Raw genomic sequence first — 18,488 nt, 5'->3', positions numbered from 1 at the left:
GTGATATCCCAGCCTTCTCCCACAGACGATAGGATGCATCCATGCGCGTTTTTGTCACATCGCTTATCTCCTGCCGAACGTAATTATGACATTGGTAACCGAGAGTTGTTGGCAGTCAAGTTAGCGTTGGAGAAATGGCGTCACTGGTTAGAAGGGTCAGGGGTACCTTTTATAGTCTGGACTGATCATAAGAATTTGGAATACATCAGAACTGCTAAAAGATTGAACTCCAGGCAGGCTCGGTGGGCACTTTTTTTTCGGACGTTTTGATTTTACTCTCTCGTACCGCCCGGGTTCCAAAAACATCAAACCTGATTCTTTGTCACGCATTTTTGATCGCTCCGAACGCCCTCCTACTCCCGAGTGCATTTTGCCTGAGAATCTATTCATCTCAACACTCGTATGTGAGGTCGAATCGAGGGTCATAACGGCCCTAGAAGGGGTAACGCCTCTGCCCGGTGGCCCACCGAATCAATTATTTGTGCCAGAGGGATTACGGTCTGACGTTATTCAGTGGGGTCATTGCTCCAACGTGACTTGTCATCCAGGAGTTAATCGCACTAGTTTTTTAGTCAAGCAACGGTTCTGGTGGCCACTCATGGCTCGTGACATTCACAGTTGTGTTTTGGCTTGCTCGGTTTGTGCCATTGGTAAGACTTCTAATCGACCCCCAGATGGGTTACTTCAACCACTGCCTGTCCCTTCGAGACCCTGGTCACATATCGCTCTAGATTTTATCACCGCCCTCCAACCCTCCCAGGGTAACATGGTTGTTTTAACTGTGGTGGACCGATTTTCGAAGGCGGCACACTTTATTCCCTTACCCAAATTACCCTCAGGTAAGGAGACAGCGTTGACGGTCGTTGATCACGTCTTTTGTTTACATGGCCCCCGATAGACGTGGTAACCGACAGAGGACCCCAGTTTGTGTCCAAATTTTGGCGAGAGTTTTGTATTGTGACTGTTAGTCTGTCCTCAGCGTTTCATCCCCAGAGCAATGGCCAAACCAAGAGAGCCAACCAGGATTTGGAGAGGGTGTTGCGATTTTTGGTTCCCAAGAACCCTTCCTCATGGAGTCAACAACTGTCTATGGTGGAGTACGCCCACAACACATTACCAGTGTCATCCACAGGTCTGTCTCCGTTTGAGTGTAGTGTAGGGTACCAGCCACCTATTTTTCCCAGTCTGGAGTCCAAGGTCGCGGTTCCCTCCGCTCACGCTTTCATCCAGAGGTGTCACCGCACGTGGAATAGAGCCTGTGAGACTCTACTCCAGGTGGGGGCGCGCACCAAGGCCAAGGCCGATCGCCACCGGTCGAAGCCTCCCGTATACGTTGTCGGTCAAAAAGTATGGCTTTCTACTAAGAACATTCCTCTCCGCTCCGTCTCGAATAAACTTGCTCCCAAATTTATTAGCCCGTTTACTGTCACCAAGATCATTAGTCCGGTGGCAGTCCGCCTCAACTTGCCTCCAGTGTACAGGAAGATTCATCCCGTTTTTCATGTATCTAAAATTAAGCCCGTGTTTCGCTCTCACATTAATCCGCCAGTCCCGGTTCCCCCCCCCCCCCCCCCCGCCGCGTCTCGTAGAAGGGGAACCCACTTATTCGGTCAACCGTATTCTGGATTCAAGGCGAGGGGACGCGGGTTCCAGTACTTGGTGGACTGGGAAGGTTACTGTCCGGAGGAGAGAAGTTGGGTACCTGCTAGAGACATCCTGGATCACTCCCTTATCGATGATTACAATCGACAGGTAGGGGAGCCTGGTACCACCAGGAGGCGTCCCTAGGAAGGGGGGTACTGCCACGGTTTAAAAATTAATTGTCTCCTTCTAGTCTCGTGTTTCTGTTGTTAGATGTGTGAGAGTGCGTGAGTGGGCGGCTCCACTCCTATCAGGTGGATTAGCGATCCAGCTGATCGTAATCACCTCCCCAGCTGTTGCCACTCATCTCACCTTTAAAGACTCACTGAACTTTCCTTCCTTTGTCAGATCGTTGTCTGATGTCCCCCGTGTGTGATCCTGTTCCCGTCAACGTCTCGTCCTGTTCCAGTCTTGTTCCTCGGTTCGTCACACTTCTGGATTATCTCATCACCTCATCACCATGGCACTTCACTCTGGATTACTGACCATCTTGTCCCTGCGTCACCAGCTTGTTGTGTGTGCTCTGACTGTGTGTTACATCATTAAATGAGTTTTACTTGCATTCTGCTTCCGCATCTTCTATCGTGATACTTCTATCATTAAACTCTCTCTCTCTGTAATGCATAGCATAATGACATATAGATTCAGTTATCTCATATATAGGAATTTCCGGGGGCATTTTTTTCCCACATTTCTCAGAGAGACGCAATATGAAAGTTCAGCATACATTTTTCATATCTGTTGCTATAGAAACAAGTTGGGTTGAATATGAAAGGGTGCCTTTGAGAAGCAGAGGTTAATGTTGTTACTTTGTTTCCCCAGAGGTTTCCTACCTCACTTTGAGATCCGCCTCTCTTACGATTCAATGTCATATAACATTAACTTAAACTGCCAGGTTTTCCTTCATATCCTCTAGATTGACACACCCTTACGTTGAGGCCAAATTGCAGGATTTGAGGAAAAAACACAAGCAGGGTGAAATCCACAACATACTTATTTAATATTGTATTATTAATGGTTAAAATGAAGCAATATAACATGTATAAAAGTAAGATAAATAACTTCATGGGTGTTGCAGAAATATAACTAGAGACTATCAGTAATTATCTAAATTATAGTCTATGCTCTAATCACCTCTTAATTATAGTTCATTTTCTAATTTGCTTCTAAATTAGATTTAATAGCAGTCTTGTATTAATTAGCCAGCTTTGTACAATGGGGGCTCCCATCAGTCTGAAGTGCATGCAGGTACTCTATTTATTTATTACAGTTCAGGATTTTTTATTCAAATGTTGCTTCTGCCTGATGACTTTCTAAAAGCTGCCAAACACAATAAGATGATTTTCACCAAGCCAGTGTTTTAGTATACAGTACTGCTTGATAAATAGCAAAGATCCAGCGTACAAACAAGTTACAAACTTACAATAAAGTACCATGTTTTTTGGGATAGCATGGTGAATCATTCATGTCCACAGCACAATGATGTGGGACGAGTTAAACACTGTTTTATACTAAAAGGGTAACTTAAAGTATGATCAATAGTAGCAATATTGCTTGTGTTAGCAAGTACTGTTAATGAATGAATGAGATGAAATATTAAAAAACAGATGGCAGTGCGCAGACACTAAAAGATCATCAAAGGTTTCAAAATTCAAATTGGTCACAGTTACAGTATCAGCTTAATGTTCTCAACAGGAATTTCAATCATATTTAGAGGAGCATTTCAATCCAATTGATTAGCGCTGATTAGCCATGGGTCGCTTTTCTATTATACCAAATGGCTTTGTGTGACTTAAACACATTAGATATGGAGCTAATGCCCTTTTTCATAATGTCATGATGCAGAGAGTCTGCCTTCGAGACACAGCCTAGGATTTAATTAAGAAAATCACCAGCCACATGAATTTGCAGACGGAAGAGTAAAATGGATTAATTATTCTAGAATAGAGTATTGCTTTGAACTGCGGGATTTGTGTTTGACAGAAGAATTGGGCATATTGTATGTTTGTTATTTAGCACATCCAGTTGTTCACATTTTGGAACATATTGGAAAAATATTGAACTAAATTATTTAAGTGAAAATCACATTTATTAATTGTATCACAATATCGAGATGAATTTTTTTTAACAACTGTAAAATAAATGTGAAATCATTTTATTATTGTAACATGTATGTTATGTCTTTTCCCTGTTTCCCTTTGGCCTAGTTTTCCGAAAGATTGATTAGTTATCCCATTCACCTGTTGTCTATCATGAATGAACTCATTAGTCCCTGTGTATTTAAGCCCTGCGTTCTGTTCAGTTCATTGTCCTGTCTATGTTGTGCTCTAAGCGATGTTGGGTGACGTCACTTCTTGTTGACGTTTAAAGGATTGTCAAACAAAACGGAGGCTAGCTCGACCCTCCCTCCTGTTTCCCTGTGTTTCCCCTTCTTTTTTCTGTGAGTTATAAATATATATATATATATATATATATATATATATATATATATATATATATATATATCATGCTTGCATGTTTTGAGTGGATGCTGCGAGTTTTGACATGCTACATGTAACTTCTAACATAAAAAAAGTAATTTATAAAAAAAAATGTAAACACACATCCTGAAATTTAAATTATTATAATTATAATTATTATTTTTAAATGTATTGCAAAATTTATATCTGTAAATCTATCAAACAAAACGTTTTTGAACATGTTCAAACATGTTTTCTTGGGAATATTGTTGTAGTTGGTTTATATTTTACATACAGGTTTTTGTCTTTACCTTCATTAATCAGTTTGTCTTACTCACTTGAGAACATTATGCAGGAATCATCAGGATATACATCTTGCATTTACTGATGAGCATGTAAAATCTTTCCCACAAAGACATGTTTCGGTCTGACAAAGCGCTCATGTCTTATTCATTTACACAGCTGCTTAACACTGGCCTGCTGTCAGCCACTCTATCAATATACTGTACTCTCTGCACTGCCTTCATATTGACATTTTAGAAGAGGAACGATCCAGAGGCAAAAAATAGAAAATAGTGACTGAAAGAGAGATAAAAGGAGGGAGAGATTACGTTGTAGCTACTGTGTGGTAAGCATTAACCTTGTTTTTAAGGCTCTGGGAGCTTCTGTTCACACTGGATCCAAGCTGAGCTGGAGATAACATTGCACTATTTCCTTGGTCCAATGACTCACAGTCTCTTTACTGAAATCCATGTTTTTTGCTTCCTTTGTAATGCAAGAAACAGAAGCATTAGAGCAGAGAGAGACACACACCCTGCATTATATCTGGAAGGGTTTCAAAAATGAGAATAGAGTGAGAAGAGAAATTTTCTCCATTCATATATCTAGGAGCCATCTGTATACAGCTTAAGAATGAATTGAACCGACTGTCCATCTATTCATTTTTGTAAAGACTATCCATCTATTCTCCTACTCACTTCTCACTCACTGATGCTCTTTTAACTCATGTAATGTCACACATTGTGCTTGTACTTTCACACATTCCTCTCTATAAAGCTTGTGAACGGCACAGCACTGACTCTGACAATTTTGTTCCCAAGCACAGAAAGTGTTACTATGAAATATGTATAAACAGAGTAGAGGGAAAAATTGAAACACAGTTTCAAGAAAATCTTACAGCTCAGACAGAGATCGTGACAGATTCAGAAATGAAGATAACTCTGCTGACAAAAATAAATAAATTCTTAGGACTGTAAAGTTAACTGTAAAATTGATTTGAAACTACAGGGTGAATTCAGGGTGATTGGCACACTTTTTGCCATTGAGATGATTTGGTAAAAGTGTCAATCAACTTGAATTCCTATTTATTGTGAAAAATGCTATACAAATCAAATTGAATTGAACATTTTTCTATTCAAGTTTATATATCTAAAATTACTTTAATAGGAGGTAGAAAAAGATATATGCAATGATTCAGTCCTATCTGCCTGTCAACATATGTATTTCCATACCTCAATGCACCCTGCTCATACAGACATCACACGTCATCAGTGTGTTTCATGCTGTGCAGAGTTAGACAGACGCCAGTCACCGAGCACCGCAACCACCTTTTACAATTCCTCCTGAACCAAAACAACAAGCTTATGCTGCATTCACACACCATAATTTGATAGAGATGGAAACCTGTGATGTTATTTTTCGAGCGGTTCGTGACTCAAATTCACACGTTTCAATGGCAACACTATCAATGCCGAAATGAATCTGCAGCAGTCAGGTGGTCAGTGCTCTTTAAGTTGTTTATGTTCATTATCATTGTAATGTTATGTGCTTTATGACATGAGGTAGTTTAACTCGGTCTCTCGTGTGGCTTTTGTTTGCTCCCTGCTGTACGTGTTCATGTGTTTTGAAGGAGGTGTGGGATCTTATGCTTTCAAAGCTAGCTTGCTATTGCTAACCTCTCAGAAAATGGCCTACCCTACTTTTAAGAGTTGTATTTAAAACCACTTCAAAATGTGCCCCCTCAATTTGAATGGGCATGATTCTTCTGCTTTTATAACGATGTCATGACTTTTTCAACATGAAAAACCCATCAGTTTGTCCCTAGAGATTGTCTCATCCTGCTTTACCATGAAAACACATTCCCACTACACATCACAAAGACACGCACATTCAAACCCAAAACTGCATTCATGCTCGATAAATGAAAACACGTCGAAAAATAAAACAATTTATAAATGCAGAGCTGTGTGTGAGGAATGCAATATGAGGATTATGATAAATACGGTGATAATGATGACAAAAATAATAATATTTTTGATAATGCTGCTGACATCAGTGATAATGATGATGAAGAATGACAGCGTCGGCACTAACAACGCGAATATTAGTGACAAGGAGGTTGATATGAATGATGAACTAATGCTGCAGTGACATCTTTTGTGCGGCTTTGTTTGCCTCTACATCAGAGGAGGTGGATTCCACATTCGGGATTTTGAAGAGTTCAGTTGCCAGGCAACAGCTGTGAATATGTTTGGTCAGGTGGAAGTGTGACCCGGTTAGAGAGGAGAGGATCGCTCTAATCTAACTCTGATCCTTCACCCCAGCCTGACAGTAGACTCTCTTGCTGCATGCTTGCTCTGTTTCTAACAGGGGTCTTTACTTTCATGTGCCCTTTAGATGGCATCAAAGTCACTAGCCACCATCCTAGCGCTCACTCTCACAATCTCAACAATCCTTGAGTATGAGTTACAGATTAATGATTAAAATAGTCTAAATGTGAACTGATTTAATGCAGACCGTGTGATGAACAAGCGGTTAAAATCTCATTCTGATCTGAGGATCTCAGTGAGCTGCATATCAAGTGTAGTGTACATGCAAAAATATTTTGGCAAAGCTGAATTTTCAGCATCATTACTCTTCAGTGGTTCGTTATTATTCAAAAATCATTCTGATATACTGATTTGCTGCTTAAGAAACATTTCACATTATTAAAATGTTGTGCAGTTTTTTTGTGCAAACGTGATCTTTTTTTCTGGATTCTTTGATGAATTGAAACTTCAAAAGAACAATTTGAAATAGAATGTTTTGTAACAGTTTAAAAGTCTTTCACTTTTGATCAATTTAATGCATCCTTGCTGAATAAAAGTATATATTTCTTAAAACAAAATCCTACTGTCCCCTATGGAAGCTTGTTTCTTGTTTAATTGAAAAAGTAATTTTTATCTTGCAATTTTGAATTTCTTCTTTTAATTCCAAGTTTATATCTTGGAATTCAGACTTTATTTCTCACAGTTCCAAGTTTATATTTCACAGTCTTTATCTAAACTCAGAATTGTGTGATTAAAATGAGAATTGTGAGATATTAACTTGAAATTTGTAGTAAAAAAAAAAGTTTTATATCCTGCAATTATGACTTTTTTCTCAGAATTGTGTGATATAAACTCACAAATAATTGTGAAATAATCACAATTACCTCACCATTACCTTACCATTTTTTATTCAGTGACACAAACAAGCTTCCATAGATCTCAAACTTTTAAACAGGAGTGTGTGTATATATATATATATATATATATATATATATATATATATATATATATATATATATATATATTAGGGCTGTCAGTTAAACGCGTTATTAACGGCGTTAACGCAAACCCATTTTAACGGCGTTAAATTTTTTATCGCGCGATTAACAGTCTTTTTGGCCTAGCAAACTTTGTAGTTTTTTTTCACATGCTTTTGCAATAGGACGCGGCATGGACGTTTTGAAAGCGCAAGCGGATCTAGCTAGACCGGAAACAAAACAACAGGCACGCCGCACACACTTGTTTGGGCTTGCGAGCCGGATGCGCGAGCGCGAATCTTTCTGCTCGCGCGTGGAATATAATGTGCCGAGCACGAATCTCTCTGCTCGAGTCGCGCGCTCTCAGATACACGCTGCTCTTGTAAGAATTTTCTCTGGGCTCGCTCAGACAATATGTGCCTGCACTTAAAACGTGTTCAGTGCAATCGCGAATCTCTCCTCCTCCCCAGCTAACAATTTTAGGTTATAAGAACGTTTTCATAACGTTCCCATTAAGTTATAAAAACGTTATTTCTGAATGTTATAGGAACGTTCAAAACGTCCAGTTTTGAGTGGATGACGAGCGCGAGACACCGAAATGGATGCCAATAAGATTCTGAATGGAACGTTTACTTTTAAAAAGTTGCCAAATGGTTCCATTGACGAGACCAAAGTGATCTGTGTGTTTTGTCGTTGTGAACTGAGCTATCATCATCGCAGCACGTCCAGTCTGAAATACCACTTGATGATGGCCAAACACACACACACACACACACACACACACACACACACACACACACACACACACACACACACACACACACACACACACACAGCTGATGCGAATTCTCCGCCCCCTCGTCAATATCAGGACCTCGTCAGTATTTCTTTCACCCTTTTATTGATGGACAGTGTTACATTGTGTGAGAGATTATTTGCTCCAAGTAAGAATGTTTTAGTGTGAAATTGAACACAATATATGCCAATGTTGTTTTCAATAAAAAACATTTGCACAAAGCAAGGCGTTCCACTTTTCCATGTTGATAAGAGCATTAAAATGAGAAAAAATAATGGGACAAAAAGAAATCAAGAGACATTTAGAATAGATAAAAATGTGCGATTAAATGCGATTAATCGCGAGTTAACTATGACATTAATGCGATTAATCGCGATTAAATATTTTAATCGTTTGACAGCACTAATATATATATATATATATATATATATATATATATTTATTTATTTATTATTATTTATTTTTTTACGCATTCACAAAAACGCCTCGGTTACGTATGTAACCCTAGTTCCCTGAAGGAGGGAATGGAGATGTGTCGACGACTTGGGACTTAGGGAGCCTATCATCTTCGAGTATTGAAAAAAGGAGCGAATGCACATGGGCGTGCAAGAATTGCATCACATGCTCCGCAGCGCGGGTATAAACTGAGAAGTGGATGCATGCACCAGTTATTTTTCGCTGAGGAGCCGAGCGGAGCCCGGAGTCAGCGGTGGTCTGATCATGGGACAGGGCTTAGGCCAGGGAAGTCACTGCTGTTCCATAAGACAACTGGAAGCTTTGTCTTTCGTTGGAAAGGAATACGCTGTGGAAGCCACATCCTGCCCGAAGGGATGTAACATGTGAAGGATACAAATATGGACTGGGCGGGCAGTACAACATATGGAATGTCACTTGGGTGGCTCCAGCCTATAACAGGGGGGAGACTCAACCAGTCAGTGACGGCAGAGCGGGCTCTGCCAAGGGAAGACACGGGCTTGCCGCAGGGAGCCGTACCGTGGAACTGCCAGGTCCGTAGCCGAAGGGTATGGAGGAACTCGACAGGGTTTGGCTAAAGAGGAACTCTACTGGAGCAAGAATTGCGCACATATCCAGTCCACCCCGAGCTGCAACCTTCGTGCCCCGGAGGGCGAGGTCGGTTGCAGTGTGGAGCTCACCCATGAGCTCACGGTCTGGGCTACCCTCGTGCATGTTCATGAGAGCCTGGGCCTGGTGGACCTGAAGCAACGCCATGGCATGCAGAGAGGAAGCAGCTTGCCCACAGGCTGTGTATTGTAAACCTTGTAAGGCTTTGTATTGTAAGCCTTTGTATTGCAAGCCTGTATTGTAAGCCTAAGCTTTGTATTGTAAGCCTAAATTCTCGTGCCGGAGTGCCGGAGCACACAGGGGAATGACCGCTGCGGGGCGGAGCGTGTGATGCAATTCTCCCACGCCAATGTGGATTTCGTTTTTTCAATACTCGAAGATGACAGGCTCCCTAAGCGTGATCCCAATCAGTCGACACATCGACTATACGTCGAACGACAGCGACTGAAGGTGAAACATAATTATGTTTACAACAAGAAGAAAAAATTTGTAAAAAATATACTTAAAGTTGTTCATTCAACCATTTTATATAGGGCCTTTTAAAAAACAAAATCACAGATAAATGCATAAAATTCCCCAGACAGATGTGTAGAAGCATTTAAAAGAGATAAACTGCTGCTCATTATGGTGCCAATAAACAATCTCTGTCATGCAGACAGAGGTAATGGTACAGAGAGGGTCCTTACTGTAAATCTAATTGTCGTTAAGAATGGTGAACACAGTCAATTGACTTTCATCTTTCTTTGCCTATCTATACATGTGAAATGCTCAATTACCCAAGTCATATTTTTTCTTAATACTGTTGGTTTAAAAAATCTTTTATATTTCAGAGATTTCATTGCTGCTGAGCTGCTTTGCTGATTTATCTGTTGTCAGTCTGTAAGCATTGGTGCAGGATACTGCTTCATTATTAGTCACAAAAAGCTAAGACCTCGACGAGCTGAATAGAGCTGTAGTATGAATTAATCACTAGCTATTCCTGAGGCTAAATGTTCCTCAGTACGATTACAGAACGCAGGCAATCAACAATTAACATGCTGAGAATTTTCTCATAGAGGAAGTCAACTTCTATAAGATTATCGTTCAGATCTTTGTAGGAGCATTGACAATTGTTGTTAAGTTGGGAGTTTTTCAAGTTAAGGTGGGAGTTTTTCAAGTTAAGGTGGGAGTTTTCCAAGTTAAGCCTTCTGTCCGGCGGTATCAATCCCGGGTAGAAAAACAAGTAGCTAAATCACAGGTAGGTGGTGAGGTCAGCTGAATATATTACCAGAGGTGTTTTGTCTTAACAGACTAAAGCCAGAAAATTCATTAAGGATTCAAACAACAGACTTTTCTCAGCGCTGCTGCCAAGGAAATGCTATCACAGCCTTGAGATCAACACAAAGAGATTCAGGAAAACTACTCTGTGTGGCTGGTTCGCTATGCAGTTGTTGTTCACAAAAAGTGTTTTTTAGTTGCTATGGCCTTGCTAGGTGGTTTCTAGGGGTTTCTGGGAAGTATACTGGCCAAAAATCAGTTGAGCCCAAGTCTCTCTCCCAAGTTTTCTGCCTGTTACAGTATATAATCTGCCAGATGAAAAGTGTAATCACTTAAAAAGTAAAAGTACAATCTTTTTCAACAAGTCAAATACAAAGTATATTTTTCCAGTGCTACCAGCTAACAAGGAACGTTCTCAGAACTTTGGCTGAAATTCTGGCAAGGATCTCTCAAAGTTACGAACAAACTCTCTTCCAGTAACATTAATAGAATATTCTTTTAAAGTTATTCAATCTTTAATAATGTTCTTAAAAACATTATTGATACATCCTCCATGAAAAGTTTTGTCTCGAAATGTTTTAGTTGAATGTTCCCCTAATGTTTTTTTTTTAAATGTTACTCGTTGTTTCGGAAGGTTCAGAGAACATTCAAAAGTAACATTCCCAAAATTTGCAAAATGAACAAATGTTCCCTTAACGTTTGCATAACCATTAAAATATTATTTTTTTTTAAACTGGAAGTTTTGAACAATCAGAGAACATTCCGAAATAACTTAATAGAATATTAGCAAAATATTCTAAAAACATATTTTTGGTAGCTAATTCTGTTAAAGTTTAAATCAATTATCTGAAACTGGCGGAAAAGCATTGGGTGAAGAAAAAGGGTCTGTGTTAAAGGGTAACTAAACCCTAAAACAACTTTTTTTAGTTGATGATCTGTAAAATTGGGGCTTTATTAATGCTGTTCATTGATTCAAGTACATTTTTTGACATTTGGGTGTTTTAATTCTAAAATAAGTGTTTTAATTCTACAATATATGGTGTAAAAACGTCTGAGTGCTGCCTTCTTCAGGTTGAACGGTGGCTACTGCAGTTGAACTTTCCTATTGGATGTTGTGGTACAGCACAACGTAAGCAGGCACCAGCTCACAACACCCTTGCCTACAGAGAGACGCGGGTCTCAGGTGCAATTTTTCAAATATTGCCAGTGGGTGGAGTCTGACCAGGGGTTATTGCCAGTGGGTGGAGTCTGACCAGGGGTTATTGCCAGTGGGTGGAGTCTGACCAGGGGTTATTGCCAGTGGGTGGAGTCTGACCAGGGGTTATTGCCAGTGGGTGGAGTCTGACCAGGGGTTATTGCCAGTGGGTGGAGTCTGACCAAGGGTTGAATTACCCTTTAAAAATGAGTGCCAAGAACATTTCATGCAAACAATCAATAATTCACTGCAAAGTTTGATGAAGGATACAAAAGATATCTGAGCAAGTTCAACAAGAGAAAGCTCAACAAACAAAGCCACGACTTTCCACTATTCGACTACCACTAAAAGACAACTTCTATCTTTCGCAAGTAGGAAGAACATGAGGTGGGACAAGACATGAAGGAAATTCGGATAAGTGAGGCATGACAGAGGCTCATCTCATCATAATATTCACATTAATGAATTGAGGTTATGTTCATGGGCCGTAATTAACAGGAGTTACTGCATGTTTTTAGCATTAGACGTCTCAGTTACATGCCATCTTTTGCTTTCTGTGTAGGAATGTAAATTTCTAGAGTGATATCTGTGGAACCACATATTGCATTGTAAACCAGTCGACATCCCTTCAGCTTTGATGTACTGTCAAGTGAATGATATGTTGATTTAAGGTGTTGGGGCTGTGCTTTGGAGCAGACACTTTAGAACAGCAACTCCATAAATAGCTGCCAGGCAAGGACATGCACTTTTTATGAGAAAGGCCCCAAATACCGACCTCAACCAAAATTACATCTCGTTCATCAGACTCTCTCTCTCTCTCTCTCTCTCTCTCTCTCTCTCTATCTATCTATCTATCTATCTCTCTCTCTCTCTCTTGCTCGCTCTCATGCCCTAAAAGCTTCTTTAGGTTTGCATCTCTGCTGTCAAAGTCCGCCATTCTTATCGCTCCACAGGAGAGAACACTAATAAAGGAGAGTGGAGTCTTAACACAAGAACCTCTAAAAGCCTGAAGCATACTCCCGTCTGTTTCAGTCGACTCCGCGCAGCTACCAGTGAGTTCACACTGCTGTCAAGCAAGTCTCACCTTAACAAGCCTGCTCTCATTTCACAGCCATACGTCTCTGAACAAAAATTACAGCTTAAAAATGCAGGAATGGATGCAAAGTTATCAGCTCATGGTGTGAAATGAGGAAGCACTCGAGAGCATTTTGGGAATGTACAGTATAATGTATATTTATTCCCTCCCATCATATCTAAAAACGAAAGGCAAAAACTTGCATATGAGCAGAATGAGGGTAATAAAAGTTTCAGCAACATTACTCCAGTCTTAAGTGTTACATGATCCTTAAGAAATGATTCTAATGTGATGATTTGCTGTACAAGAAACATTTCTTAATATTATGAATGTTGAAAACATTTTTTTTTTGGAAACCATGGTCTTTATTCAGGATTCCTTGATAAATAAAAAGTTCATAAGATCAGCATTTATTTGAAATAAACCTTTTGTAACATTATAAATGTCTTTAGTTTCACATTTATTTCATATAGTACAAATCCATTAACATATTTACTGACATATCGCTTGAGACTTACTGATATATTTAAACTTTTTTACTACTTTATTTCACAATGCACATTTATTCAATATTAAGCCTAAAATGTGTTTTAATATCACTATTAAAAGTATGATCTCTGTATAATAATTTTATAATTTTGCAGACTTTAAGTATGCCGATTTAGTATACCAAAAAAGTACAGGATATTTTTATTAAGTACACAAATATGTAAATGTATTTTTTGTATACTTAGAATTAAATACATTTATTTCATGCAATATGCTTTGTTTTTCAGCTCAGAAATTCTGTGTCCCACAGTATAAAGAAAATTACAGAATTTTCATTTTGGGGGGAAATATTTCTTTAAAGGAAATGATGGTTCTAATTGGTGGAAAATGGCACAGGAACAGGGATTCCCCAGCGACATGCTTCAGAAGAGAGATGCTAGATGAGTCTCGCTCACACTAGCCCTCCAGAAAACATCTCCCAACACTGCCCAATGTGTCCCTTTACAGCAGCGGAAAGAAAAAGTGCACGTGTGTGTCTGTGTGCATACAGTATGCATGAGGCACACAACAGATTCCTGACTTGCGAAAAAAAAACAGGAAGATCAATAAAAACAAAGGAGAGAAAACAACAGTTCGAGTAGAAACAAGAGGGAGAAGATGGGTGATTTCTGTACAGTGATAAAATGAAATTTCATACACTCAACTCTCTCTTCCTCCTTGTCTGTTTTTTCTGCATTATTAATGCATTCCATGTCCCTGTGCGGGCACTGCAGTAATTATGCTTGTGCAACCTTAAGAATGAACACATTTCTCTATCTCTGACTGTTTCCACCATATAGAGTGACTCATACTCCAACCGCAGCACGTATCTGACTGCCACTGATTTTAATGTGTTACTTACAGCCTCCATTCATCAGCCAACATTCTTCCGTTGGGGGGATACATAATTAACTTGTTATTTCAATTCAGTAAGGCTTAAATTGTCTAATGTACTATTGGTATTTGCAGCAGATAGATCTTGACAAGAACCTCATTACCTGTCACACCAAAAGAAATAATTTTAAGAATGTTACAATAATAAAGCAAGATTAATTTTTAGAAGAAAATGTGACTTGTTCTTGGGCCTGCAAAAGTTACCTCCACAATACAAGGGTGTTATGGGTGGTTCTGGGTCAAAAGAGCTTACCCCAATATGATATTCTGCTACGTCCTTAAGTGTAACTCTTTGCGTTTTTTCCCACCTATTTTATATTTTTCACTTAAAATTATTAGTTCAATTACTAAGAAACAGATAACAGAGAAACGACATCATTGAAATTACTTTCAGAATTATTTCATCCAGCTGATGAACGATAAAAACATTGACAGCCAATCGGAATCCATCCTGCTGTAATGAGCTAGAGCATTTAAAGTTACAGACAAGCACACGCTCAGAATAAACAGAAATATATCGTCTGCTGGTGTGGATGCTAGTTATCATCATTATCTTTATAGTGATCATTCTTGGTGTGAATGGAGCTTAATGGTTTCAAATTTTATAACACACTTACATTAAACATGCAATTGTCTAAGTAACACAAATTTGAAGGTAAGATAAGAGCATTCTGGCAGAATGTTTGATGGATATGAATGTGTAAGACACATTTGGAGAGCATGTAAAGAGCCAGATGAGATTGAAAATAAACAGGAATGCAGTAAATTTCCAACAGCACAACTGCCTTTCTAGTCTGATTCATTCATGATAGAGTGTAGATAAACTTTCATTAGTGCAAGAACTTTCATAAAGCAGGAATGTTGATTGAGTCAATCAATATATGCATATTAGACATTTTGTTCTAATTATCCGGTAACGCTTTAGATTACAGCCCCAGAAAGGACTGCGTAATTAAGACGAATTTACAGCGTAACTTTCGGTAATTAAAGTGTACCTATGAAGTACTTGCATGTAAGTATAAGGGAACAATATGTAAAGTTTGGGTAATAAAGGGGTAACAACCAGGAGAATTAAAAAAATATTTATACCGTAAGTATTATAGAACTAAGGGGTACTTATTCTGGTACAACAATGTTTGCGAGAACATACACAGCGTACCTTTCCGGGCTATAATCTAAAGCGTTACCAATTATCCTTCTAACTCTCTTTTTTTCTCTCTACCAACAAGATCTATTTAGATCTTCAGACAGCAGATTTGTGGAGAGTGTAATCAAGCTGTCACTGTCTTGATTCCTTAAAGCTAACATCTGCAGCACGTCTGCTCCTGACATCCCAGGGAGTGTCAGGAAACGCCACATGGTTGGTGGCGAATTGGATGGGCTGAGCATATGGATGACAGGTAGCCAGACACTGTCACTATTTTTCCTCATTAAGAGGCTGCTAATTTGTCTTATTAATGCTACAGTATGAACCACAGAAGTGATATTGTTAAATATACCTAGTTATGTTCACAGTGAAAAAAATATATAGATAAATACTGCCAGTCTGTTCATTAGAGCTAGGGATTTGCCAGTGGTTGGCGGCAAGATACTGTCTATATGAGCGAGTCAGTGAATCTTTCATTTAACCGATTCCTTCAAAACACTGATTCATTCAGGAAGGAAACAAGTGATTGGCTGCATCTGAAATTACAAACTCTTTTGAGTAGGTACTTATTTTGAATAGGTATGTGCAATCTACAAAAGTATGTTCTATATAGTATAAATTTGTGTAGTATAAGTGTAATCCGGACGTACATTCACCATTACAGTGTGTCATTATCATGTGACCTACCAGCGTCAGTTGAGTCGTATGACTGCCATTCATATGAATACTTCAAAATCTTGCCAGAAGTAATAGGTCATACGGGTACGTTTTGCCTGCTCTTTTAATGAGTACTGTGAATTGTCACATACTGTTTCTGTCGCCTAGTAGGGAAGTATGCCATTTCGGATCCAGCCCTTGTCTTTATGTGTAAGTCATTGGATGATTAATTCAGCCAGTTCACTCAATAATGCTGATTAATCTGGCAACAATCGAATTGACTGTCTCATGTCTCTTGAGTCATTGAATCATTCTTCTAACTTATTTGTTCAAAAATCCTGATTCGTTTAGAAATTATTTGTTCAAAACACTGAACAAATCATTGGAATTAAACACCATGGTGTGTTGCTCAGAGATACGCGAGATTATTGCTGCTCTCCCTGCTCTTATCCATGCTAGGCTGCATGAATGCGCAGGGAGTTCTCACCCATAACGGAACCATACCACCGTATGCTATTTGTCAATCATATTTGATGATAGTGGTCCTGACAGAAATGTAAACAATGTTTTGAGTATCATTATTATAAACGTTCCTCAAAAGCCTGTATCCTTAAGTTTAAGTAAACTTAAGTTGCTTCAGTGAAGTTCAGTCCATTGAGTATTCATCTTGAATTCATATAACTAACAATATTACATTAATTCTTACGTTTAATTTTAAAAAAAATCAGTAAAGATTTTACAGCAAAAAGACATTTACCACAACCTGAAGGTGGACTTTTTTGGAATTATACTAAAAGAGCTTTTACTTTCCAAAAAAGTATCTTTAGCAAAGTTCTGATCGTGTTGATATTTGAGAAGCCTTAGAATTTTGCATGTCTAATATGTTCAAGTTGACTCTACAGGGTTAACTGAACAATTCTTGTGCATATGGCTGAATCACAGCCACAGTGTGATAAACACAATATACTTGCAAATGAATCCTCATGCATATTTATGACATAATCTGATTATCAAGACATTTTTCTGGAAGAAAACACAAACAGATGAATAAACATTTTTAAAATAGGTGACGGGGATCAGTACCTGTATGGATACATCACTGTAGGAGCCTCCAATCACTCCAGAGATTGCGAGCGGAACATCATCATGGATGGCGTAGGATCCATCCGGGCATGTGTACTCACTATCGTCCACTTTCGTTAGCGAAGCGCGCACAAATTCAAGCGACTGCTCCAGTGCGTATGTGTCCTTAGAGCAAGTGTCCAGAATGTGGGCACCTAATTTTACCCCGGGCAAAATCTGATCATCTTGATTGATTTCGTCTAGGGCTAGCAGCATTGCCTCCAGTCTCTGAATCCCTCTCTGTGCATTGATACGGCCACAGTCCTGAGCCCCCTCCCCCTTTTGATGAACAGGAAACAGGCCTCCAATCACCAGATCCCCCTCGATTATGATTTCCTTCTTGGTGATGTCAGTGTTGTAACCTGGGATAGCCAAAGCCTGGGGTGTCCTGGCCAATAGAAGCAGCAGTAGAGTGAGATGAAGCGGCCAAGAGGGACCGTGACCTCCGAAATGAGTGGGCCTCTGAGCCATGGTGCGCAAAGATCTGGGCACTTTGTAGGTCAATCCCTGTTTAGCAGTCTTTGGTCCTCTTATGTGTTGGAAAGAGATGGTGCTCAAGCTGTGCTAAGGGAAGACTTCAGACACTTCAGTGTGCATGTAAGCAATCGTAGGCAAACTCAAGCATCATCGCCATCTCCTGCTTGATCAGAATCTGTGGGAGAGAGAGAGAGAGAGAGAGAGAGAGAGAGAGAGAGAGAGAGAGAGAGAGAGAGAGAGAGAGAGAGAGAGAGAGAGAGAGAGAGAGAGAGAGAGAGAGAGAGAGAGACAGCATTAGATGCTGCACTGTAATACATGACAACTGCTGTGATTTACCATTGCCCTTGGGGTTGTTTTTAATGAGAACAGTTTTCTTAGGGTGAAGAATAAGTGCAGGGGCATGTACATCCCACAATAAAAATCGATTTTGTCCTATGCACTTTTTCATCTGTCATGTTTTTCTATCTTAACAAATTGTCCACCCAAAAATGAGTAATCTATCATCATTTGCTCACCCTCATGTCATTCCAAACTCATATGACTTTATTTTTTCCTGCAAAACATTATATGGATAAAAAAACAAAAAATAAAA

General features: G+C 39.3%; 1 protein-coding gene across 2 annotated transcripts in view; it reads right to left on the bottom strand.

Annotated features, from left to right (window-relative positions):
* Positions 1–18,488, bottom strand: part of grm2a (glutamate receptor, metabotropic 2a) — a 47,930-nt gene that overhangs the window by 16,815 nt on the left and 12,627 nt on the right. For both annotated transcript variants that reach the window (XM_077198157.1, XM_077198158.1), the window contains exon 2: positions 17,381–18,071. In XM_077198157.1, coding sequence (XP_077054272.1) covers positions 17,381–17,890 — 510 coding nt within the window. In that variant the 5' untranslated portion in view covers positions 17,891–18,071. The remainder of the gene's footprint in view (positions 1–17,380; positions 18,072–18,488) is intronic.

The sequence above is a fragment of the Siphateles boraxobius genome, unplaced genomic scaffold (assembly GCF_051911475.1).
Source record: "Siphateles boraxobius isolate OS27281-9 unplaced genomic scaffold, OSU_SipBor_1 41, whole genome shotgun sequence".
Lineage (NCBI taxonomy): Eukaryota > Metazoa > Chordata > Actinopteri > Cypriniformes > Leuciscidae > Siphateles > Siphateles boraxobius.
The sequence above is the reverse complement of the archived record's forward strand: the minus strand, read 5'-3'. Positions and strand labels throughout refer to the sequence as shown.